This window comes from Anabrus simplex, chromosome 9 (genome assembly GCF_040414725.1).
Source record: "Anabrus simplex isolate iqAnaSimp1 chromosome 9, ASM4041472v1, whole genome shotgun sequence".
In the NCBI taxonomy this organism is placed as follows: Eukaryota; Metazoa; Arthropoda; class Insecta; order Orthoptera; family Tettigoniidae; genus Anabrus; species Anabrus simplex.
In genome coordinates, this window is record NC_090273.1 from 88,836,833 (window position 1) to 88,862,715 (window position 25,883).

Below are 25,883 nucleotides of genomic sequence, written 5' to 3' on the forward strand. Positions count from 1 at the left end.
TCATTCGGAGATTCCCGCTTGAACACCACGTACTACGAATGGAGTGGCCATCCAGAAGTACCAGCTTCAGTCTGATTAAGCAAGCCTGCGACCAACTGGAGCAATTCATCCGAGCGAATAATCCACCGTCCCAAACACTACAAGCCCTTGAAGACGCCCTTTTGGTAGAGTGGGGTCGTCTGCCTCATCTAAACGTACGGCGCCTTGTCAGACGCATGAGGAGGCGTTGTGAAGCTGTCATCCATGCAACGGGTGGCAATACCCTTTATAAAGACGCTTAATCACCACGTAGCCATTTTGATGTATGGACAGGGATTATTTTGTTTTTGACACGTCGTGTACTGACGAGGGGCGCCCGCCAAGTGTAACAACCCGATTTCCCAGAAACTTCGCTGAGTGAAAGAGGGGTTGAAATAAGCGAACACATGTCTCGCCTCATCCGTAGACACTGCACCATTTCCGAGAAAATGACGGTCGAAATTTCCGACGTGCTTTATGTGCCTGTTAGCGCGTAGTGAGTTCAACCGACGTGGCAGCTTAGTGGCTTTCGCCGCGACTTCACACTTCAAATCCCGATGAACTGTTTTTGGTTTTTTTCTCATTTATTTACTTCTGTCCTTTGATTAATACTACGCGAATGGTTTTGTTCAATATATTTTGAAATATTATTGTCCTTTTCCGTCTATTAATGTTTTATCTGGTAAATTAATTTTAAAACAGTTGTTCTACACTCATTGCATGAGAAAGGAATATCACGTCTAGATGCGACGCAATAAAAATCCACGCAAAGATCCTTAATTTGCAAGCGCCAGTTTTTTGGGGGGGGAAAAATGATCCGTTATGCGTGGTTTGTCGCAAACTTATTGCCAACACGTGAAATCTTCAGTAATGCTAACGATGTTTCTTTCCTGAGTGACATTCCCACCCAGAAATGTAACTGTGGCAATCCTGCCTTCGCGCGATGCTTGTAGTGTGCGAAATTTGTTTTTCGAATGTTTCTACGATCGGTATCATCCAACGCCTTTGTATCCACTAACTTGATAAGAAACATTCGTGTAGTATTCGTCAGTGGACGTAAGCAGATAAATGGAACAAAACAAAAATTCATCGGGATCTGAACACGGGGCGCAAAAGTGCGAAGCAGCGACGATAGCCACTGCGCTACGTAGTGAGTTGAACTTGCTACGTTCTAATAGGCACGTAAAGCACGTCGGGAACTTCGACAGTCATTTTCTCGGAGATGGTCCAGGGTTCCCCTCGTGAGTGTGCAAAGAACACTTTACATTACTGTTCTTATGTGTTGCAAAAAAGAAAGTCTGTTTTCATTGCGTGTCTGCTTTCTGTGCGTATCATGCAGGTGTGAACAAGTAACCGAATTTCTTTTCAGAGTGGTGTACATTCTTCGTGCGGATTAAACTATGTGGTTGGTCCACGTACAGGTTGCCGACGCTCCTCGATCTCGCTTGTCAGGAGTGGGAGGGATTCCTCATTACAGTAGAATTCCGTTGATCGTTGGCTGCGCTGATCTTTAAATCATTTCGAGGGAATGAATGTAGGCTACACATCACTGGAGAGAGATAGACGTAAACATGAACTCGAGCTTGTGGAGAGTGTGTAATGAGTAAAAAGTGTTTAGACTACTGCCATGTGACTGGAGGAATGCGGTTTCCACTGGTGGACAGAGCCGCAGGGTGTTCAGCCCGTATCCTGACCTTGTCTTCTGCGAACCTGTTGCTAGCCTGCCACGTATTCTCCTTTTTGCTAGTAATTTAAAAGTCAGGTACATTGCATAGGTCTACAAGGGCTCTTCTACGTTAATATTAATTCAAGGATTTTGATATTGTGTACCCAAACTCATCATTTTCGGTGTTTGGCTGATGGCTCATCTCCAGTGCTCAAGGCTGCGGAATCGATTACCACCGCAACTCAAGAGTTAGAATAGATAGATAGATAGATAGATAGATAGATAGATAGATAGATAGATGTCTTTAGTGGCGTAGTTAAGGCCGTTACGCCTTCTCTTACATTAAACCAATTATTGTACATAGAATCAAAGTTAACACTACCGTAATTAATACTAAATATAGCACAGTTACCGTACCACAGTCGAAATATTTTATAACAGAAATAAAATTCCACCCCAGTGATACACATACTTACAATAATAATAATAATAATAATAATAATAATAATAATATGGACGTTGGTACTATGTGTATGCCTTTGCTGGCGGGACCTAGTGTTTACAGTGCACTATCTCTTCTGGTATAGGCTAGAGCAATTTTGTTACTTTCATTGATCTGCCTCAGTCTTATCCTTGGCTTTGACAATATGAAAGTGACTGAGGTATGAGCGATGCTAGTAATGCCATTCCTTATGCAGCCAGTCCCTGCTATGAATGGTGTGAAAATATTGCTCATAGGGTCCGTTGGTGCATGGATTTCAATGGGCTTGGCAGACTGATATGTAATAGCAACTTCTGGCTCGGTGAGGAAAGCAACGGGAAACTACATCACTCCTCCTTTCCCTAGTACGCCTCTTCAGTAATGCATAGGCCTTCTATGACAGCTGATAGCGGAGCTGTGGAGAATCCAACCAGCCTTACGGCTGAGGATTGAACATGCATACGGTACTATGTGTAAGCATTTTGATTTAACGTCATCAAGGCTACCTCCGCATCAATTTCGGCATTCCCTGTTCCTCTGCAAGACGGTAGAGAAAGCCGGATATCTGTTGGTGTATAATCGCGGAGATTTTTATTAATTTTGTCGAATAAACACCGAATGTGTCCCCGGAGATCATTTATATATCGACATCATAGGACATGGGGCGTCGAATTGACTTTTTTCCGCCTTTCAAAAATACGACTGTCTCTGCCGTGTTTGAACCCGTGATCTTGGGATCTGAAGGCCGACACTCTACCACTGATCCACGGAAGGAGCTACCTTTCCGATTAACACGACTAATGAGATGTGAAAATTTGATGGCACTTCATTTAAAATATTTAAGATATCTTTTTTATCCCGCTATTGTGGCACGAGATTGCAGTTGTCAGTGTTATCGTCGTCATCATAATCATCCGTAGCGTAGCAGTTGACACTGTTAGCTGCCGTCCTCGTGGGTCCGGGTTCGATTCGCGGTACTGCAAGAAATGTAAGAATGACAGGAGGGCTGGTATGTGGTTGAAATGGTACATGCAGCTCACCTCCATTGGGGGTGTGCCTCAAAAGAGCTGCACCACTTCGGGATGAGGACATGAGTTTAGTCCGGCTCCATGGCTAAGTGGGTAGCGTGCTTGCCTTTGGTCACAGAGGTCCCGGGTTCGATTCCCGGCAGGGTCGGGAATTTTAACCATAATTCGTTAATTCCCCTGGCACGGGGAGTGGGTGTATGTGCAGTCTTCATCATTTCATCCTCATCACGACGTGCAGGTCGCCTATGGGAGTCAAATCAAAAGACCTGCACCAGGCATCCCCGGAGGCCACACGCCAGGCTGCGGTTCATAAATGCTTTCCATCTTCGTCCAGACTTTTCTTTTTTCGTTATTCTGTGGCTGTTTAATTCGAGCCTCACTCCACTTGCTTGATCCTTCTTTTTCTTGGTGGTTCCTTCAGTCTCTTGCCTTCCAGAACTCTCGCTATTTACTCTCTAGTGACTTTTTTTTAAAAAGGATCTCCGTTCTGTTAGCATGCTTAGAACATTTTGCCATATCACAAACTGGCAAGCTTTCTTGGATCTCAAGACGTATCCTAACCCTACTTTGTCTTCCTTAAGAATTTCCTTTCTGCAGTTTGAAACATGGTGTTGATGGGTTTTAGAAGTCGCAGGGAATGTCTTGATGTTTGAGTAAGGTGCTAAAGAACATTCAAGAAATCCTTAGAAAATTTTAAACTAAAAATAAATACAAAGAAAACAAAAATCGTATTCGTAGACAAAAAGAGGCATATGGGTAGAAAATACTTAAAATTAAATAACACACCGATAGAACAAGTCACAGTATTCTCCTATTTGGGTAGTGTAATTACCTCTGATAACAGATCCCTTTCAGAAATCAAGAAAGGAATAGTTGTAGCAAAACAAGCCTTCCAAAATAACAAAAACTTATTGCTAAACAACCATCTCAGTTTGGAGACCAGAAATTCATTTCTCAGGACCTTTGTTTGGATGGGTGCGAAACCTGGACATTAGGGAAACAGGATGAAACAAAACTTGAGGCTGCTGAAATGTGCTTTTGAAGAAGAATTACAAAAACGAGTTGGATGGATAAAAAAATGAGTGTTTTAAAGAACGCAAGAGGATCGATGTTCATTAAATACGATAAAGAAGAGAAAAAACAAAGTTCCTTGGACACGTACTGAGATATGACTCTCTTCTCATTGGAAAGTACTGGGAAGAGACCTAGGGGACGAGCAAGGATGTCGTACATCAGGAACTCTGTCGGTGAACTGTCATGTGGTTCATATAGCAACATGAAGAAGCTAGCAGAAGATCGTCAGATGTGGCTACAGCGACAAGGCATTTCCTTTAGTAGAAGAAGATGATGTTTGAATTAGACTACCATACAGATCCTACTGACGAGGAATAATACCTAAAAGAAAGTTCATATTTCTTGTTACATGTCACTTGTTTCCACATTGTTATTTAATCACTACAGTGCCATCCATATTCCTACCTGTTAAGCGGCTATCGAGTTGTTTGTGGTCACCATCGTCAGGCCCATTGTAGAACCACAAACTCTATCACAATGTCCTGCTTTAAGATCTAGTAAAACTTCTTGTTGTTGTATTACCCGGCAGTCATTATTATTATTTGCGTACGGACCTCGTTGAATCATGCAATGCTTTCATGATACGCCTTTCTGGTCTTCCAAATGTCTTTCATTTTTTTTCTCTCTGTGGAATCTCTTCCTTTCTTCAGTCCACTTGATTCCTGGTCTCCTTGGAACTTCATTCTCTGGCTGTTAACTTTTTTTTTTTACGGAACAAATTTCTGTCTAATATTGCTCATATATCTGGGCTTTCTCCAGGTCCTTTTTGACTTCTTGGATCCATGGTAGACTCTTCAATTTTCTGATGTATGTCATGATCTTGTGTGTAAGCCTTGTTGGTGGGAGTCTGTGAACGTGTCCATAAAATTTCAATCTTCGTTTTCTAGTATCTGCTACCAGGTTGGACAGTTTCTCTGTTGATTTGTGGGATTTCAGTCTGTATCAGTCTTCAGTTTTTCTGGTCCAAGAATTTTCCTCGCGATTTCGTTCTTCCTTCAGAATGTTCTCTAGATCCCCTTTTCTATTGCGTACCCAGCGTTTTGCTCGCATATAAAACCTCAGGTTTGATCACAGTATTGTACTGCTTGATCTTTGCGTGTGTAGGTATGCATTTTTTGTTGTGAATGTCTTTTAAGTGTGGGAGTCGTTTTATCTGTCCGTATTTTGTGTTCAGTTTCTAAATGTTGAATCTTGTACAAATGAACTTGGGATACAAATTTCATTTCAGAAAACTAACTTTTTCAGCACATTTCTCGAGGACTTCTGTCTGTTTGATTGCTGTGATTTCACTGTGCACTAGTATTGCTAGGTTGTCTGCGAATGCCAAGCAGCTGATCTAGATATCATGTTTTGTTCGTCCGAGTTGACTGGGTTTCCAGTGGTTCAGAATTTTTAGTTCTTTCTCCCACTCTCTAATAACTTTATCCAGGACGAGATTGAAAAGGATATCAAATATATCATAAAATTTAAAAGAAGCAAAATGTAATTATGCCCTACCATATTCAGGGCTGCCGACAGTAGGGCTCAAACACACTATCTCCGGAATGCAAGCTGATAACTGCGTGACCCAAACCGCACAGCCACTTGCTAAGAAAGAAAAGCATTTTGCCTAACATCGAGTCTCTTGTTATAAATTAGCACACTTATTTGTCCATCCTCTTCCAACATCTTGTCAGAGGAAGTCCCATGCAGACCGACCATATGTTCACTTCTTCAGAAACATCGAGGTGATCAAGGTTATTCTCAGAACGTCCGTGATCACACTCACGGTCGACATTCGGCTGTTAGGAACGACGGCTACATGACGGGGCTATTCGTGGCAGGTTTGCGAATGGTCCATATGAAGGTAAGATTTCCTTCGCGAATTTGTGGATTTTAGAAGTTAACCATTAAGCAATTTTCGCAGTTCTTTGAAGGTCTCTGTACTAGTTGTCAATGTGTAGCCGTTCCATTTGAATGCACATGACTAGGGAGTATTCATATTGTTATTTCGAAGGGAAAATTTGCGATGAGAAATCTGCATTTGACTTCACAGCAATATCACGTCAAAACAATAAGAAATAGTAATTGCTGGATAGGGCATAGATGACAGTGCTGCGCTGGGCGATAAGTATTTCTTAGAACGGTCAGGATATTCAAGTTACCTAGGCTTACGATTGCCACTTTTTTATATAATAAATAAGGGACATTTGCCTAAAAATACGGGATTTTCAAAAAAATGAGGTACAGCTCATAAATACTAGAAAATAAAACGTTAGGTACCAATTTCAATGACATAATTAATATCATTAACAGAATAAGAGAATTGATATTCGTAAAAGAAACTAACTTGCACTCTTTTAACATTACACACAGTACCAATGCATCTGACATCTTAATACGGATGTCTTCGATGAGCTTTGATAATTTCACAATTTAGGCCTACGTCGATTTAGTCTCAAACAGCACGAACAATCACGTTAGAAATTGGAATGGAAGGCGTACGGAATTACGGGACAGAAGACGAGGTAAATAACCCAGCATGCTCAGCCTTACCAGCAAATGACGAGACATCACGATATTTCCTTCTTCTGAGGCTCCAAAGAGAAGAAAATGATGGAGCTACTTTGAACTTCAATGGCGATCAAATCAAATACGGATTTTAAAATATTTAGAGACAAAAAAGAAAAACGCTCGTTTTTACGGGACAACAGTTCTTAATGCGGGACACAAAATTTTCACTTCAAATACGGGACGTCCCGTACTATACGGGACAGGTGGCAACCCTACTTAGGCTCATATTGGATTTTGACCAGAGGTTTGAAGCCGGAAACAGTTTTTGACGTCTCGTGATTTTTCGTGTGAAAATTCTAAACAGAAATCGAGGAAGTTGTGGAAGCTCTTCCCTGTTTGTCATGACAACACTGTTAATAATAATAATATTATTATTATCGAAAACAAGAAAGAAAAATCCTCAGGAAAATCTTAGTACCAAAATGCGAAAATTGAATTTGAATGAAAAAGAAATCACAAGAAAGCTATCAAGTTGCAGAAGACATCACAGATACAATCGGGAAACTGCGATTACAATTTTATGGTCACTTATATTGAATGGATAATAACAGGCTCACGAAGAACATTTTAAACTTACACTTGTCAGTGAAAAATCACAATAATTGGCTAAAAGAAATCAGTGAAAACCTAAACGAAAAACAAAATTGGCATCATTTAAAAAGACATTCAAGACATCATAAAATTCAGAACCTTAATTCACAAAAACAAATTTTCTGTAAAGCCCACCCGACTAAATACGGGATGAACTGACCCACGTAAAAAGGAACACAGCGAGAGGATGAAGAGATACTGGGAAGAGAAGAAGAAAAACCAAAACAAGTGTTAATAAGTTCAAACGCGTCCCTTAATTGCGCATAACGAATCTAAATTAATAATAATGTAATGCATTCATTTTCTGTTCTTGTTTCTGCATCTCAAAGTTCTCCATTCTTCCATATTTTGGTTTCTCCTCCTTTCTCCCTAAAACGCCTTGAAATTGTATATGAATCTTCTTCCTAAAGTTGCTCCGTCATGTAATGTGTCCTGTGTTACCTTCTATATCTTCCTTTGTCCTTTGGACCCACTGATTGTCGTTGAAGACATGTCTTAACATTCCTTTTGTGAGTCTGCTATTGCCACTCCTCATTATATGGCACCTTTTTCTGGTCGTATCTGACATCTTTTCACTTTCTTCATTTTTGCTGAGGTCATGATTCTTTCGAAGTCGATACCGTACTCTCCTTTCTCTTTTTTTCAGAGATCCTCAGATTTTTGTCAGAATGTCTTCTCTCTTTCGCCTGATTTCAAGGAGAAAATGCAGAACGTAGCATAGAGCTTCCTTTCTTGATTATTATATTGAATAGTTTTATTCGAGAGATAATAATAATAATAATAATAATAATAATAATAATAATAATAATAATAATAATAATACATTCTGGTTCAGTCCGGTGGTATTTGAAGGTGCTCAAATACGTGAGCCTCGCATCGGTAGATTTACTGACACACAAAAGAACTGCGGTACTAAATTCCGGCACATCGGCGTCTTCGAAAATCACAAAAGTAGTTAGTGGGACGTAAAGCCATTATTATTATTATTATTATTATTATTATTATTATTATTATTGTTATTGTTATTGTTATTGTTATTGTTATTATTATTATTATTATTATTATTATTATTATTCAGCTTTTCTCGGGGTTTCCCGGTGTTCAGTTACATTAGTTGGGATTACTATTCAAGCTGTCCGCTTCCGTAGCGGCCGTCCTCGGGGGCTCGGGTTCAATTCCTGGCACTGCCAGAAATTTAAGAACGGCAGGAGGGCTGGTATGTCGTTAAAATTTTTAACCCTCAAACACACGCGTATGGGGTGGAATCCACCCCAGGTCATTTTATTTCCTAGTGAAATGTACAAATAACTTTCCTGTGCTCTCCCCGCTCTTATATATTTCTGGGTGGATCCCCGCAGAAAGAGTCATTCTTACATAATCTATCTTAAAAGCTTCAATTAATACAGTAATTCATATTTTACAATGCAATGATATGTGGGGTGGAAAGCACCCCAACGCGCGTGTCTGCGTTCTAAGATTTGGCGCGTGTGCTTGAGAGTTAATGCAACTCACGCCTATTGGGAGTGTGTCTGAAAAGAGCTCTGAAACACTTCGGGATGAAGATACGAGTTACCTTTTAATATTCAAACATAGTGAAACACTATTGATCTCCTGATCCCTGCAGCTCAGTGTAGACATTCTCGTTAATCTTCAGCTGGTGAAGTGCATCGTACAGTTGGTGGGGAATTTGTCATAGTTTTTCCACCTCTGCTGGAACAATGACAACTCTACCCTGTTACTTCAGTTACCGGAGGCAGGTACTTGCGAACTTTTCCCCTGATCTTCTTCTGGGCGTTCCTAGGAGCTGGGATTAAAATATCGATCAGATACGTGTTTTTTTTTTACGTCTTGTTTGTCAAAGTATTATTAGGTTGGTTGTGACTCATTCTGCCCGTCTTTGCTTTCCTGAACCACTATACTTTCATCTCCTGATTATCATGAACCGCAGGGGCTAGTGCAGAGTAGCCACTTATTTATTTATTTTTATTTTTATTTTTATTTATTTTTATTTATTTTTATTTATTTATTTTTATTTATTTATTTATTTTTATTTATTTTTATTTATTTATTTATTTATTTATTTATTTATTGATGTATTTATTTATTTATTTATGTATTTATTTATTTATTTATGTATTTATTTATTTATGTATTTATTTATGTATTTATGTATTTATTTATGTATTTATTTATTTATTTATTTATACCAAAACGGCGAGATGCTGAATTACACAGTTCCGCAACGAAAAATAGGCTATATTTACGATAGAGTAGCACAATGCAAATTTAAAATAATAAATGAAAGATCAACGAAGAAAAATCAACTAATAAAAAGAAGTAGCGAAAGATAGTTACAACTTAACAAGATAACTTTAGGGAAACAACAATTAACAATAAAAATAATGGAAAATGAAAAGAATGCGGAAAAATTAAAGATCGAAAATAAAACGAAGAGAAGAACGTATAGCAAGGCACAGTAAGATACAGATATGACACATAAGTAAAGGTATGCTGCAGAAAGAAAAAAAAATATGCGCAATAGAGGGGAGAGCAATGAGAAGAGAAAAAAGGAATATGAAGGAAAGGGGCTAGGTTAAGTTAAGGAAGATTCGATTAAAGGAGAGAAAAAACGTCCCCAAGTTCCTGTCAAAAGATAGTTACGGAGGGTTGGAATGTGGATAAATAAAGTTCTTTGAACAAGAGAGAGGCGGGAATACGGAATATGAAGGGGTGAATTTATTCTAGTTTTGAGAGTTGTTGTTAATATTATTAATTAATAATATCTTAATTGATTTTCGATCTGTTTGTAGGGAACGTGGTAGTATTCGCTACATCTAGTTCGTTTGGGACCAGACAAGGAAAGACGCGAGCGGTATGGAGTCTCTAGATTAGAAACTTTCACCCTCCGTGCATTTGATAAGTGCACGATATACGTTCTTGACCCGTACGCATACTAGTAGCTGTATTGCGTGGATGACCTCGGAATATTGAGTTTCACGAGTACGTTTATTGGTTCGCGGTTTTTTAATTTCCATTTAATGAGGACCATAACTGCTTGCCTTGGCCTGTAACAATCCTTCAAGACCAACGGCTTTTTCTTGTCTTTATTTACTCTTTAAGAAAGTACTGCTATATAGCAGATCGATTTAAATTTAGTTTCTATTATAAACCTTATCAATATTTAAAAGTTTGAAGGAACCCTTTGATGTTTATCAGCTGCATTATTTTTGCCACATGGTGATAGGTGATTTTGAATAGAAAAAAACAAAATAAGTAAAATAAAAATCCACAACCTGTTTCCAGTCATTCGACCTGGTCAAGAATGGAAGCCCCATTTAGCGGCGAGGATAAAAATTGTGCCGGCTGCCGAAGCCTGTCGCACTCCTCTGGAGCAATGATTCATGATTGACAGATGAAATGAAATGATATTGGACAGTGTTGCTGGAATTAAAGATGACTGGGAAAACCGGAGTATCCGGTAAAAAGCCTGTCCCGCCTCCGCTTTGTCCAGCACAAATCTTTCAAATCTGTCCCGGGATTTGAACCACGGAACCCAGCGGCGAGAGGCCGGCGCGCTGTCGCCTGAGCCACGGAGGCTTTTAACAACTTAAATACAGAAGGCAAATATACAGCTTGTAATAAAAAATTTCAAAAAAGCAGTTCTCATGAAAACAGCATGTGTAGAATACGTGTTTTATTACAATTAAATCCGGCTCCGTGGTTAAATAATTAGCGTGCTGGCCTTTGGTTCAGGGGGTACCGGGTTCGATTCTTGGCCAGGTCCAGGATTTTAACCTTCATTGGTTAATTCCGTTAGCTCTGTGTGTGTGTGTGTGTGTGTGTGTGTGTGTGTGTGTGTGTGTCGTCTTCAGCATTAGAATTCATCATAGGTAGGGCCTTATCCTCACAGATGCCTAAACGGCGTCGACTTTAAAGATCTGCACCAAGCCTCTTCGGAGGTGGTGGTGATTATTGTTTTAAGAGAAAATACAACTAGGCAACCATCCTCTATATAACACTAATCAGAGGGAAAAAATGGAAGGGATCCGACACTTCGAAAAATGAAGATATCGGTCAAAGGAAGACAAGGGCCGCGAAGGGCGTGAAAATGAAAGACTCCCTAGCCCTCGCAAACCTAATAGCGTCGGGGTCAGAAAAGAACAAGAGTTGACCAAGGGAGGTCGGATAGGATAGATGAAAGTGAGGAGCCTGGCACAAGTAAGTGGAAGCAATGCCAGGACTCAGCTAAGGGCCCCGTGGACTCCATTCCACGCTCCAAAGTTTAGAGCTCCTGGGGCCCCTTGTAGTCGCCTCTTACGACAGGCAGGGGATACCGTGGGTGTTATTCTACCGCCCCCACCCCTCTTCGGAGGCCACACGCCATTATTATTATTATTATTATTATTATTATTATTATTATTATTATTATTATTATTATTATTAAAAGCCATAAACATGTAAATGCAAAAACTTATCGGCGTATGTTTCTGTTACGTGACTCTACCCACTCCTTTTTTAGAGGAACTTCCATTTATCTCGAGTGTAAACTACAAAAATACTAACGTCGAACGTTACAGTTTTGTTAATATTGCATAACTATTTACACTGTTGTTATAATTACTACTTCTATTAGTATTTTATTCTAATAATCAATTTATTTACCCTAAAAGTGTCTAGGTCCTAGGGGCTCTCAACTTGAGAGGTCTGTGGCTCGTGTTAAGAAATTCTTAAATAGGGCCATATAATCAACAGCTGTCGAAGTGTCAAGTATTTTCATGCTTGTAATCTGGTCACCCTACCAAAACTTTTGCCTTTTCCTAAACTATTTTAAATGTGCTGATTCAGGAGCTGTTCTTAACAGAAAAGGCACACTACTTCAAAAACCTTCATTTTGCAGCCTGATGTTCAACGAAACTATTGTTTGCTTACTCTAGCTGATATACTTCGCCTTTATTAACAATCAGTTAAGAAAAACAGTTACGTTTGATTGTGTACAGCCACTTAACATGTAACTCTGTTTTCATTTTCTAGGACCTCTGGAATGAAGGGTTCCATTACCATCAATGGTCAAGAACGTAACCTGAGCCAGTTCCGTAAGCTGTCGGCGTACATCATGCAGGACAACCAGCTCCACGGTAACCTGACCGTGGGTGAAGCCATGAATGTGGCGACAGGACTCAAACTGGGCAAGGAAGTCAAGAAAGAGGAAAGGAAGGAAGTGGTAAGTTAAATATTGGAATAGGAAAACTATTAACGACACGTAAGATTTTTTTAAAAAAAACTTCGGCCTAATAGGTACGTATCCGCCATTTACTTTTTTATTATTACAAAGTCAAGCTATGAATATAATGAAACATGCATTTACAGAATCCTAATTCATAACCCATTTTTAAATCTCCCAGTAAAATAATTATCAAACCGAGCGGAGTGGCTGAGCCAAGCTCTGCACTTGAGAGATGAGTGGGTTCGAACCTCACCGTCGACTATCCTAATTTCTTTTCAGTCTTTACCCACTATTGGCGCATTTTCTGCCGGTGTAACTCCTTTCTCTCATCTGTCCAGGGGGTAGCTTTCTTCCGGGATTTTCCTGAAATCCATGAACTGCTTTCATGGCATGTCGTACAGACAGTCTATTTTCAAGATCTGATATTCCCAGTTCTTCGCTGTCCTCCTCAGTTTCTGTCAGCCAAGTGGTACGAATCTTCTTGTTCTTGTCAGAAGATGAACAGGTGATTGGTCAGTGTTTTGGGAGGCAGTCTTACTACATGGCCATAGAATGCTACTCTCCTTTTCCTCAATCATAGAGCCTCTCTATACGTTCGTAGAGCTCAGAGTTGTACCGTCTACGGAATTCCTCATCTTCCTTTACTGGACCTAAGATCTTCCTGAGAATTCTCCTCTCTCTGACTTCCAGTTTCTCCACCATACCTCCTCGGTTCAATGAAAGACACTCCATGGCTACAGAGCTTCTGGTCGTATGACTGACGTGTATTGCTTCAGTTTCAGGTTGCGTGACAGGCATTTCTTGTTATAAGTGTTCTTTGTCAGTCGATAGGCTAGTTCCAACTTGTTGACTCACATGGATAATGGTGCTCTGTCTGATAAGTCGGGTTTCGAGCCATTCGCCGAGATACTTAAATTTCTCAGTCGTCCTTATTTTTCCTCGTTCTGATTTCTCCAACGGCACTCGAAGACTTACTTCGGCTGCCTGTCTACTGGAGTAGTTTACCTGTATTGTTGCTGTATCCAGCGAATCGGCAATCAGTGCTATGTCGTCAGCAAAGGCCAGACAATCTACAATCAGCCCTTCCTTCTTATGACCCAGGTATATCCCACTCTGGACACTCAAGTTGGTCAGTTCTTTACGTCATTCTCTCATAGCCTGTTCAAGGGCACAGTTGAAGAGAAGTGGCAAAAGTCCATCCCCTTGTCTCACCTCTGTTTTTATCTCGAAGCTTTCAGAGACCTCCTCTCCAAATTATTATTATTATTATTATTATTATTATTATTATTATTATTATTATTATTTACATTCGTTTTGGCTTTCTATGGACCACGCTTACCTTATACTTCTGCTTCTCGGCTTTCTGTCTGCTCTGCTTCCAAAACCTCTTCATATTTTGACTTCTAGCCTCCCTCTGTCGGTCTGTCAAAGTTCATTGTTGCTTCTCTGGTTTCTGAAATTCCCTGTGTCTGTCAACTGTTATCCGGAATTTGTTTCTGTCATACATGCTTTCGGTGTTTAGATGTAGTTCAGTAAGATCTTTGATAACTTCTTTCGTCCAGGTTGTGGTGCTCTTGCATTTCCTAGTGTACTCCCGTATCCTCTTCGCCAATCTGTCGTTACTCATCCGATGAATGTGTCCAGCAAACTTCAGTCGTTTCTTTTTCTCATTTCATCAGTCAGTTCATTAATATGTTTGTACAGTTCTTCGTTCCTTCTTTTCTTCCAGATGTCACCTGTCTTCCTAGGACCTAATATCTAACGTAAAATTTTCCTTTCTATCTTCATCACCTCACCTTTTGTTTTTCTGTTGTGGGTTAGACATCCCGATGCATGCAGTGCTTCTGGCCTTATTACTGTATTGTAGTGTCTTAATTTTGTTTTTATCGACAATGATTTTTTGATGTATACGTTTTGTGTGAGTTTGTAATCCAATTCTATTTTCCTGATCGTACTCTTATTCGCTTCATTATCAACACCATTGAACTGTACCCACTCACAGTGATATTTGGAATTTGGATACTTTCTTTATCAGTGGCGGCGAGTGAATAAAACGTCTGGGGGTTCACTGCTGTGGAAAATAAGGTGTTCAGATTATTATTGTTACTTGATGTTTACATATATGTAAAATAGTGACATTGCTTGATTAGAAACATGACTTTGCTTTGCAGAGACACGGCTACAGCTCGAAGAAGTTACCAAAACAATGAAGAATGAAAGGCAGAGGATATGACGCGCACTTACTTTAAGCTGATCCAATTTCCCCTCATTTTGAAGACGTTGCTTACGTAGGAATAACTTCTTCAAGAACGTGTTAGGCAGACTACTGTTATTTATTTGTTGACGTATTTTGCTGTTTACTTTTCATCAAACACGTATTACTAATGAAAAGTTTCATTTGATTACATAAACTTAGGCTACTTACGCCTATTGATGCTATACAAACCGTAGTTAGCAAACTATTCTGGCTCATTACGGTTAATTACATCAGAATGGCAAAATCGCCAAATTAAAATCCCTTCAAAACCTACCACATACGGCAAATTTTAACCGCGCGCTCTGACAATGCTTCGGCTAATTTCGGAACTGCTCGATGTAACTCGTGTCTATCGCTGGTCCAGTTGCCAGCGATTCCTGGGCTATGTTTTCCCTGCTCCTCACAGCCCCTCGCCTTGCGCACCCACCTTACGTCTCACGGCCCCGCGCGTTCAGTCCTGAAATTGAACCTCTTCCCTGGTTCCGGAGAGCAACCGAGTGTTGATGTCAAAAATACCGCTACGCGCGCTGATATACAGAGCAAATTTAAGGAATAGGCTCTGATAAATCATTTTACCTAGACTTATCTATTTCTAGGGGGTTCACTGAACCACTGAACACATAGAACGCGCCGCCACTGTTCTTTATCTTACCGTGTTCCATTTCCCATTCTGTCAGCGTGTTCATTACTCGAGTCTTATCATATGATATTTTCAGTCCATTATTATTATTATTATTATTATTATTATTATTATTATTATTATTATTATTATTATTATCATTATTATTATTATTAGTAGTAGTAGTAGTAGTATTTATTTATTTACTGATTTATTTATATTTTCACTTCCAGGCAAATGCTGGGTCAGTTCCTACTCATAGGCCACAGACGATTCCTTCCTCCTTCTCACCCATTTTCATTCACTATCATTCATTTCAGCTTCATTGGCTCCTCACTCTAGATTGACGTCAGTAAGGGCATCCGGCCATGCGTGCCTTCGGTTGCGTGGTGAGGCTACTTGTTCCAGGCTTTCACCAAATTGGTCCTACGGTTCATTTCATTCGCATTCCATTTTTCATTACCTTAGTGCATTTTTCATTCATTATTTTGCAGCTTTGTGTCGGTTCGGTAGTGTTAAATTTTAACTCAAACATGCTGAAAATAAAAGAAAGTACTTCTGTAAAATACATGTAAAAGCAGTTTGTTTCTGACGTGGTTGTTTTTTTCAAGTGACGGTAGTATTCTCTACTGGAAAATTTGTGGCGTGATCGAACATCAGAATAGAGACAAATTCAAGCGAGGCCTTGAAGCACAGAGCAAAGAAAAAAAAAAAAAAAAAAAGCAACAGATGCTTCTTGGACAGTGCAGTATTGTGAGTGCGGTGAGCTCACAATTATATGAACATTTATGTGAATGTTTTTGTTTCGGCAAAGTATCTATTTAATAACAATGTTTTACGAGGTTTTTCCGGAGAAGTACACCGGAAAGTCTGTTCCAGATGAGTCAGCAATAAGAAAACATTATGATGAACGGTGTTATGACAAGACAATACACAATATCGGGACAAATTTGGACAGTGGACGAGACCAGAGATTCTATGGCTCGCTATGTTGTGAATACAAATGTTGGAGCGATGAATGAAGAAAACATCGGATAAATTTTTCTTCTAAACTGTGAAGTTCTGTAGAGAGCAATCTATTCTACTTTACTGCAAGCAAGTTGTTTAATGAAACAATGCATTATCTGCAGCCTAATGATATCCAGCATAATCCTTGTTTACTGTTTGTCAAAGATGCAGCATCATATGTCGTTAAAGGAGCGAACTCCTTTACTCCGTTACTCAAAAATGGTACATGCTTCCGAGAGAGTTGCAGAGGAAGTAAGGCACCACGTGGATAAACTCATTGGAAATGTGAAGAAAGTATTTTTGAAATTGCCTTCTCGTGTGAAGAAATTTCAAGATGATGCCCGTGGGATTCCTCTTCCACTAGCCCCAATGCCCACTGGGTGGGAACCTGGTTGGATGCTTGCACTTATTATTGTGAACATTTTGAAATTGTAATAATAATAATAATAATAATAATAATAATAATAATAATAATAATAATAATAATAATAATAATAATATCATCACAAACTCACTTGACAGTGACAGTGTAGAATCCAATAAAATGTCTGCGTTGCCTGTGAGTAGTAACCATTGGTTTGTGTTACCTGTAATTAGTACTACCATGCGAAGAACCCATTCCTTTGATTAGTACCACTATAGGAGGAACACCATGGTTCTGCTTCACCAGTAAATATGAAATAGTGTATGTCTTTTAGTGCCGGGATTAGTCCGAGGACTTCGGCTCGCCAGGTGCAGGTCTTTTGATTTGATGAAATGATTTGATGAGGATGAAATGATGATGAATACGACACATACACCCAGTCCCCATGCCAGGGGAATTAACCAATTATGGTGAAAATTCCCAACCCTGCCGGGAATCGAACCCTGGACCCCTGTGACCAAAGGCCAGCACGCTAACCATTTAGCCATGGAGCCGGACTGTTTTTTACCAGTGATTGCTACTATTATGAAGGGCTGGAGACTTGGAGTTCGGACCCCTTTGAAACTTGAGCATCATCTCCGAAAAATAAGGAATTGTAAATTGGATCCACTGATTGTTTTGGATTCCTGGTCATATTTTCATAAATTGTTTTAGATTCTTGTCAGTTGATATATTTTGAAGTAGTAATTATCGTGTCATTTCGTTGCACCTCGTGCCATTAGGGGCCGATGACCTAGCTGTTAGGCCTCTTTAAAAACAATATTAATAATAAAAATATTATTATTAAATAATAATAATAATAATAATAATATGATGATGATGATGATGATGATGATGATGATGATCATGATAGTGTGTGGATTAGGACATTTAATCTTGATCGGTGTGTGTGTGTGTGTGTGTGTGTGTGTGTGTGTGTGTGTGTGTGTGTGTGTGTGTGTAATAAAACCCCTCTGTAACTTTCAGACATTGAACATAATGTACTACCCTGAAGATGGTTTTCCATGGTTTCCCATTTTCACAGCAGGTAAATGCTGGGGCTGTACTATGGCCACTTCCTTCCCACTCCTGTCCTGTCCCATCGTCGCCGTAAGACCTATCTGTGTTGGTGCGATGTAAAGCAAATTCTAAAAATAAAATAAAAAAACAACACAATGTACTTACCAATAGAATATACAGTAGATGTCTTACATATACAACTGTCTTTTTCAGATCCAAGAGATCCTGGAAACTCTAGGCTTGTTGGAACACAGCCGTACAATGACATCCAACCTCTCTGGAGGTCAGAAGAAGAGACTGTCCATTGCTCTTGAGCTTGTTAACAATCCTCCCATCATGTTCTTTGATGAGCCAACCAGGTCAGTTATCACCCAGCTGTCGTGTATCAGTTGACTGTTGAAGGTAAATGGTAAGAGTGCGATTACTATCTGATGGTACAAACTTGCATGATGCCCCGAGCTTGGAGGGCAAAGAAGGGGAAGGATGGTAGTAGAGCTGTGCTACTGGGAGCGACACAAAGCCTTGCCTGGAGTTGATGTGAACACTTCAGTAGCAACTAGCAAAGTGAATGTTTCTACCTTCTCACTCTCACTGCAGCACACAGACTCACCACATACAAGACTTGTTTATTACGAAACTAAGGTTGGTACGATCAGATAGTAATTGTGCTCTACCAGTGTGGTTTCAGACCACAGAGTGGCTGCCAGGATCAGATTTTCAGCATGCACCAGGTAATTAAAAATGCTACGAGAAGAATAGGCAGTTATGTTTTTTTTGTAGATCTAGAGAAAGCATATGACAGGGTTCTGAGGGAAAAGTTGTTCACCATACTGGGGGACTATGGGATTAAAGGTAAATTATTAAAATCAGTCAAAGGCATTTATGTTGACAATTGGGCTGCAGTGAGAATTGATGGTCGAATGAGTTCTTGGTTCAGGGTACTTATAGGGGTTAGACAAGGCTGTAATCTTTCACCCTTGCTGTTCAGTTTACATGGATCATCTGCTGAAAGGTATAAAGTGGCAAGGAGGGATTCAGGTAGGTGGAAATGTAGTAAGCAGTCTGGCCTATGCTGACGACTTGGTTTTAATGGCAGATTGTGCCCAAAAGCCTGCAGTCTAATTTCTTGGAACTTGAAAGTAGGTGCAATGAGTATGGTATGAAAATTAGCCTTTTGAAGAATAAATTGATGTCAGTAGGTAAGAAATTCAACAGAATTGTATGTCAGATTGGTGATACAAAACTGGAACAGGTAGATAATTTCAAGTATTTAGGATGTGTGTCCTCCCAGGATGGTAATATAATAAGCGAGATTGAATCAAGGTAAAGCTAATGCAGTGAGATCGCAGTTCCGATCAACAGTATTCTGTAAGAAGGAAGTCAGCTCCCAGTTGAAACTATCTTTACATTGGTCTGTTTTCAGGCCAATGTTGGTTTACGGGAGCGAAAGCTGGGTGGACTCAGGATATTGTAATCTATCAGTTTCATGTCCGTATTGATACTTGGTATTTACAATCACAAAGAATGGGTACCGTCCACCTAATTAATACTTTATTATATCTTGTTACTAAGCAGTACCAGTTTCGACCTTCATAGAGGTCATCCTCAGCTGGTCATGAGATCTAAAGTTAACTTAATATATAATTTTAAAACATTACTAAATCTAATGAAGAATGTCACATGATGTGAGTGATAATATTGAAATATACAATGTACAAAATCTACAATGATATGATGTGTCTTCTGGTTTAAAAAACAAGCATCAATATTCTGTGACATGTATATGTTACATAAAATTCTAGTGTACTGTTCGTGAGTAACAGATAATTTGGTGAAATACAATTTCTACACGTAAAATGTTTATGGCATTCTTGAGGTACACTTTGAAGTTCAGTTCATATTGGTGAATCGTTGTATACATTCATTGGTATGTTTATACTAAGCATTCTGGAACATTCTATGATATGGATGTGATAAAAATTAGTATCATATAATATATTAAAATATGATAAAATGTTCACAGTATTCTTGCAGTACGCTTTGGAACTATATTAACTTTGTACGTTCACAGGCATGTTTGTACCAAGCATTCTAGAATGTTCAACGATGTATATTGTTTTTCTTTTAAGTTCATATGATTAAGAATGTTGGATGATGAACATCAAAATATTATGGTTTTTCATTAGTTTTCTTGGTCCTAATCTCATTAAAAGATATTGAGTAGGTGCAGATGCTCCCTCAGGATATCTTATTCATAAGTTAGAAGTAACAGACACGAAAGTAGCAAGAATGGTTGCTAGTACAAACAGCTGGGAATAATGGCAGGAGGGTACTCAGAATGAGGAGATAAAGGCTAAGTTAGGAATGAACCCGATGGATGAAGTTGTACGCATAAACTGGCTTCAGTGGTGGGGACATGTGAGGCAAATCGAGGAGGATAGGTTACCTAGGAGAATAACGGACTCTGTTACGGAGAGTAAAAGAAGTAGAGTGAGACCAAGACGACGATGGTTAGACTTAGTTTCTTATGATTTAAATATAAGAGATAGAGAAGTAAATGGAGGCCACAGCACTAGTTGCAAATAGAGGATTGTGGCAACGTTTAGTAAATTCACAGAGGCTTGCAGACTGAATGCTGAAAGGCATAACGGTCTATAATGATGTATGTATGTATGTATGTATGTATGTATGTATGTATGTTTCAGATTTGAGAAACCAGTAATAACCAATATCTGGACATTTACAAGTAATGCATTGAGTGATTTATAAGGGGCTGATGTTCCGGGGAAATCTTCATTCTTGATGTACCGGTAGGGATTTTATGACAAAGGAAAGGTTGGATAAACATGCAAGTAATGTGAGAGGCCAGAAGAGTAATTCATTAAAATAGTATATAGTTTAGAATTGATCTAATTTTACAATAATCTAGCTAGGAGGATTACACAGTGGTGGCTCTTGCCGTGCTTGGATGGTCACTGCACTGACACAGAGCAGTGGGATATTTGGTTTGAGCACTGATTTAATCTAATTAAAAAATTCTGAATTAACACATACAACATGACATAAATGGGCATTTATTAGTTCACAAATCAGAAGTGATTTTATGACCTTCACACAAACTACGGGAGGTTATTGTTGTTTCGTATGTCACACACTATTTGTTTACTGGAGTGCATGCCTCCATCTACCAGTTCATTCTGAACTACATGGTATTTGCTGGCTTTGTGGGTTCCTAGTCATTTGGTATGGGGCTTGACTGTCTGTGGTAAGAACTATAAACTGTTTTCTATGAAGTGAAGCCCAGTCTCTCACTTTTGTATGGAAACTTAGTGTTATTTTCTAAATAAGTAATATTAATTTGTCCAGTCCAGTTAGGTTGTGCTAGATAAAGGAAATTGTATGATGACATTTTTGTGAAAGAATCTGATAGAGGGAGAACGAGGCCCAACAGTGAGAGATGGTTGCTTTCTTTCTACTTACTCCATCCTTAATTTTCACGTAGAGGTTTTTACTAGACAGTCACAAACATGAAGAAAATATTCCCTCAGGCTGTTGAAAGATCAAATACTATGTCTTGATTTTCTTTAGGTGTTCATATGCTCTTGTGCTCGTACAGAACAGTGGTCCACAAGGATTTTATGCCACGCTCCACTACTGGAATGTAAAATCTCTGGAAAATTTCTGGCTAAGATCCACAGGAAAGCAGCATGATTTGTTCTGGGCGATTTCTGACAAGAGAGGAGTATTCTAAAAATGTTGCTGGGAAGACTCGGAAGAAAGGAGAAGAGCTGCTCGACTAACCTTTATATTCTGAGCTGTCAATGGAAAAATGGCGTGGAATTGCATTAGTAGACGAATAAGTTTCAGTGGAGTTTTTAAAATCAGGAAAGATCTTTTGCAAGTTGTTTCACGTCGCACCAACACAGAGAGGTCTTACGGCAACGATGGACTGGAAAGGGCTATGAGTGGGAAGGAAGCGGCCATGGCCTTAATCAAGGTACAGCCCCAGCATTTGTCTGGTGTGAGAATGGGAAACCACGGAAAACCATCTTCAGGACTGCCGACAGTGGGATTCAACCCACTATCTCCCGAATACTGGATACTGGCTGCAATTAAGTGACTGCAGCTATCGAGCTTGGTAGGAAAGATACAATATGAAGTTGGAATTCCAAGAGGGCAAATTGGTGCAAATATTCATATTCAGGAAGAGGAATTAGGGATTTGTTTGATTGATTGATTGATTGATTGATTGATTGATTGATTGATCCCCTTAATAATAATAATAATAATAATAATAATAATAATAATAATAATAATAATAATCTTGAAATCACTGATAAAGATAAGGGCATTGAGACGAAAGAGGTTGGTCATGACCTTTGTAGATTTCAAGAAAGCATACAATTCTGTAGACCGTACAACACTTATCAGTATTCTCAATGAATTTGGATTAGATGATAAATCCATAGCTCTGATACAACAGACTCTCACGGACACATACTCCTGAGTAAAATTTATGGGAGAGCTCTCAGAAAAGTTGGAGATCAAAACAGGGCTCAGACAGGGCGATAGCCTCTCCCCACTATGTTTCAACTGCGTGCTGGAGAAAGTCATCCAGAAATGGGCGAAGGAATCAGGTAAGAGAGACTATCAAAATGGAGTAAGTCTTGGTTGTAAAGCTACTAGTATTACAGTTGATTGCCTGGCCTTTCCTGATGAGTTGTGCTCTTTGCAGACGATCCTAACACGGCAGCAAAGCAGATTGAAGTACTCCAAGAAGTAGCTGCTAAGACTGGTCTAAATATCTCGTTTGAGAAAACTAAATATGTGGACTCCGAGAAGATTGATCCTACCTTTAAGATAGACACCATATGGAGATGTTGAGAGAACTATGAAATTCAAGTACCTTGGTGAACTTCTAACCCCCAATGGTAATGAGAATGAAGCACTGAAGGAAAGAGCTAGGAAGATGGATTTGGCTTTTAAACTGAGTCAGGGTACTTACAAATCTAAATCCCTTTCTTTCGAGGCAAAACTGAGACACCACAGCACAGTAGTTACACCAGCATGTCTCTATGCAGCGGAGACACTTTCTAAGATAGAAGACCCCTTAATTGAGAAAAAAGAAAGAAAGTTCATCGGGAAGATCTTAGGACCAAAGAAGGTCGCTGTAGAACTTGCCTTCCATCTGCATCCAACATGGAAGTGTATGAGAGGATTGAGAAGATAACCACCAAAATGAGGAGAAGGAGATAGACACTTTATGGACATTTGAAGAGAATGAGCCCTGACAGACTGGTACATAAACTAATTATTCTTCAAGAAAAACGTAAAACTCATCTCCGCTGGTTGAACAAAGTGCATAAAGATCTCAACGAAGGAGGTATCACGCCCACAGAAATTCAAAATAGAAATATCTTCAGACAGAAAGTTGGAGAACTGAGGGATAATCCACAGAAACAACCTGCTAAACGGAACTTCTCAGTGGAAGAACGGCAAAGGAGGAGCCAAAGGTTAATGAACCTTTGGAGAGAATGTAAAGAAAAGGGTATTACCTTTAGGAAGAAACGTGACAGGTAGCTGATGTATTCATAGCCCAAAGTTGGCTGTATTGAAAGAAAAAAAGCAAGAAAGAAAGAATAATAATAATTTTAAAAAAATGTAGGCTCAGAAAGAACCTATTTTTGTGGTAGGGTGAAGTAGTGGTAGTTACATTGTCAAGTGGCCAGTATATTGTCATCAGGAACATTTTGTCAAAAGTTAGTGCTCGGATGATAGGGTGGTGACTGGAGTGTGACCTCTGAACTCGTACTGGGAGGGTTTAGATGTCGGCCTCTGCTGGTCAATACCTTTGAATAATGTAGCGTAATTGATTGTGGAAGTAGAGTACTGTACTTGTTTGTATGGGAATGACGGAACTGACTGCCTAGGTTCACTGTTCTGAGAATAGCAATACAATAACTGTTCACAAAAGGGATTACGTTTTTAATATAACTTTTGATCATAATGCCTTGCTCGTCTCAAGCATCTCTTTTTAAATGTGTGTTACAGTGGTCTCGACAGTTCGTCATGCTTCCAGTGCATCTCTCTGTTAAAGTCTCTGGCTCGTGGTGGTCGGACCATAATCTGCACGATCCATCAGCCCAGTGCTAGACTATTTGAGATGTTTGATCATCTGTACACCCTTGCTGATGGCCAGTGTGTGTACCAGGGCTCAACCCAGTGCCTAGTGCCCTTCATGGCCACGTTAGGACTTGTGTGCCCTAGTTACCACAACCCTGCCTCATTCAGTAAGTATATGTATCCTCCTTGCAAAATTTAGGCCTCTACTTCACAGATGTTAAAATTGCCAGATTGATATCTCTATTTCTCTGAAATCTCCTTGGCTATAGTTTTGAAATATTTAAACATGTTCTTGGCATCTATTGCCAGTTTATTAAATTAGAATAAAGTTACATATGTTACACCTTGTGTCGAGAAAACTTTTGCCTCTTCTAAACCTCTTAATAAGGAGAGAGTTGGTGTTCTTTAAAGTGAAGGATCATATATGTGGAGTTTGTGTCATCTCTGCCACTGCTACCTCCCCATTTGCTTTCCCATTTTAATAATTGATACCTTTTTTCTAAGATACCGAGCAAGTTGACCAAGCGGTTAGGTTTGTGCAGGTGTGAGCTTGCATTCGGGAGATGGTGGTTTCAAATCTCCCCTTCGGCAGCCCTGAAAATGGCTTTCATTGTATTCCCCTTTTCACAGCAGGCAAATGCTGGAGTTGTACTTTAATTAAGGCCATGGCGGCTACCTTCCCAATTCTAGCCCTTTTTCATTCTTGCATCACCAAAAACCTTCAATGTATTAGTGCGATGTTAACCGACTAGCAAAAAAAATTTTATTTTTTAGATATAGCTGACGATGCAATTGAAAATTTCATTTGAATTGCTTCCTTCACCATAATAATGTGTTATTATCAAGCTAGTTGGCTTAGTGTGAAGGATCGTAGATGTGGTGCTTATGTCATCACTTCCTCCTGTTCATTTTTAGTAAAATTAGCACTCCATCTGTGTCTTTCTTTTACCCATTGGAATAAGATCTTTTGCTTCCTGTTATATATTCTTGCAGAGAATCAATGAAGTTTTGCCAGCATTTCCTTTTCTGTTCTTGAACCACTTTGGAGCTTTCCTTCTTGCAGTTCCTGTATTCTGTCTTTCTGTTCCTCAGCCAATTTTTTCCATGCTTATTTCTTTTGTTGGACTATGTCTTTTACCCTGGGTTCCACCTGGATGTTTCTTGATCTTTCTTTCTTTCTTTCTTTTTTCCTTCCTTCGTGATACTCTTCCACAGGTTTTTACCACAGATTCCACCATGACTTCTTTAAAGTACCGTTCTTCTTTCACCCTTCTGATGTCCTCCATAGCTAAACTTGTTGCAACATGTACCTGAAAAATCTTCTTTAATTTCCTTTTCCTGTAATTTTCACATCCTTTCTTCCTCCCTATTATGCTGTCCTTATCAAAATAAATTGCTTATTTCAAAAAAATAACCTTTACAATGTATAATTTGCATCAATGGTTTAGGAGTAGTTATTGTAGAGAAAGTGCAGAAATTGTTTAAATATTGCAAGAAGGGAAAGGAGCAATCAAAGACTGAAGTGGCTGAAAGGGCGTTGAACAAATAACGCACTGGTCTGTTTACATACAGTACATCATAAGGAAAGCAGCTAAAGTTTTCTACTAAGAAATCTTATAAGGCCTATCACCATAAATTCCAAACTACTCCTATGCAAAGCCAGAGCAGTTTGCTAGTTACAGAATATTTTCCTATGTCTGAATGTTGCACTAGATGAAATGCTCCAGTACATGTCTGTCTGTCTGTCTGTCTGTCTGTCTGTCTGTCCAAATATTTTCCTATCTCTCTGATATTTTGTCTGTTTAATACATCAATATT

At 39.3% G+C, this 25,883-nt stretch overlaps 1 protein-coding gene across 1 annotated transcript in view; it reads left to right on the forward strand.

Annotated features, from left to right (window-relative positions):
• Positions 1 to 25,883, forward strand: part of LOC136881087 (ATP-binding cassette subfamily G member 4) — a 203,218-nt gene that overhangs the window by 153,620 nt on the left and 23,715 nt on the right. The window contains exons 3-5 of the mRNA XM_067153706.2: positions 12,443 to 12,632; positions 18,156 to 18,301; positions 23,994 to 24,232. Of these exons, the coding sequence (XP_067009807.2) occupies positions 12,443 to 12,632; positions 18,156 to 18,301; positions 23,994 to 24,232 (575 nt within the window). The remainder of the gene's footprint in view (positions 1 to 12,442; positions 12,633 to 18,155; positions 18,302 to 23,993; positions 24,233 to 25,883) is intronic.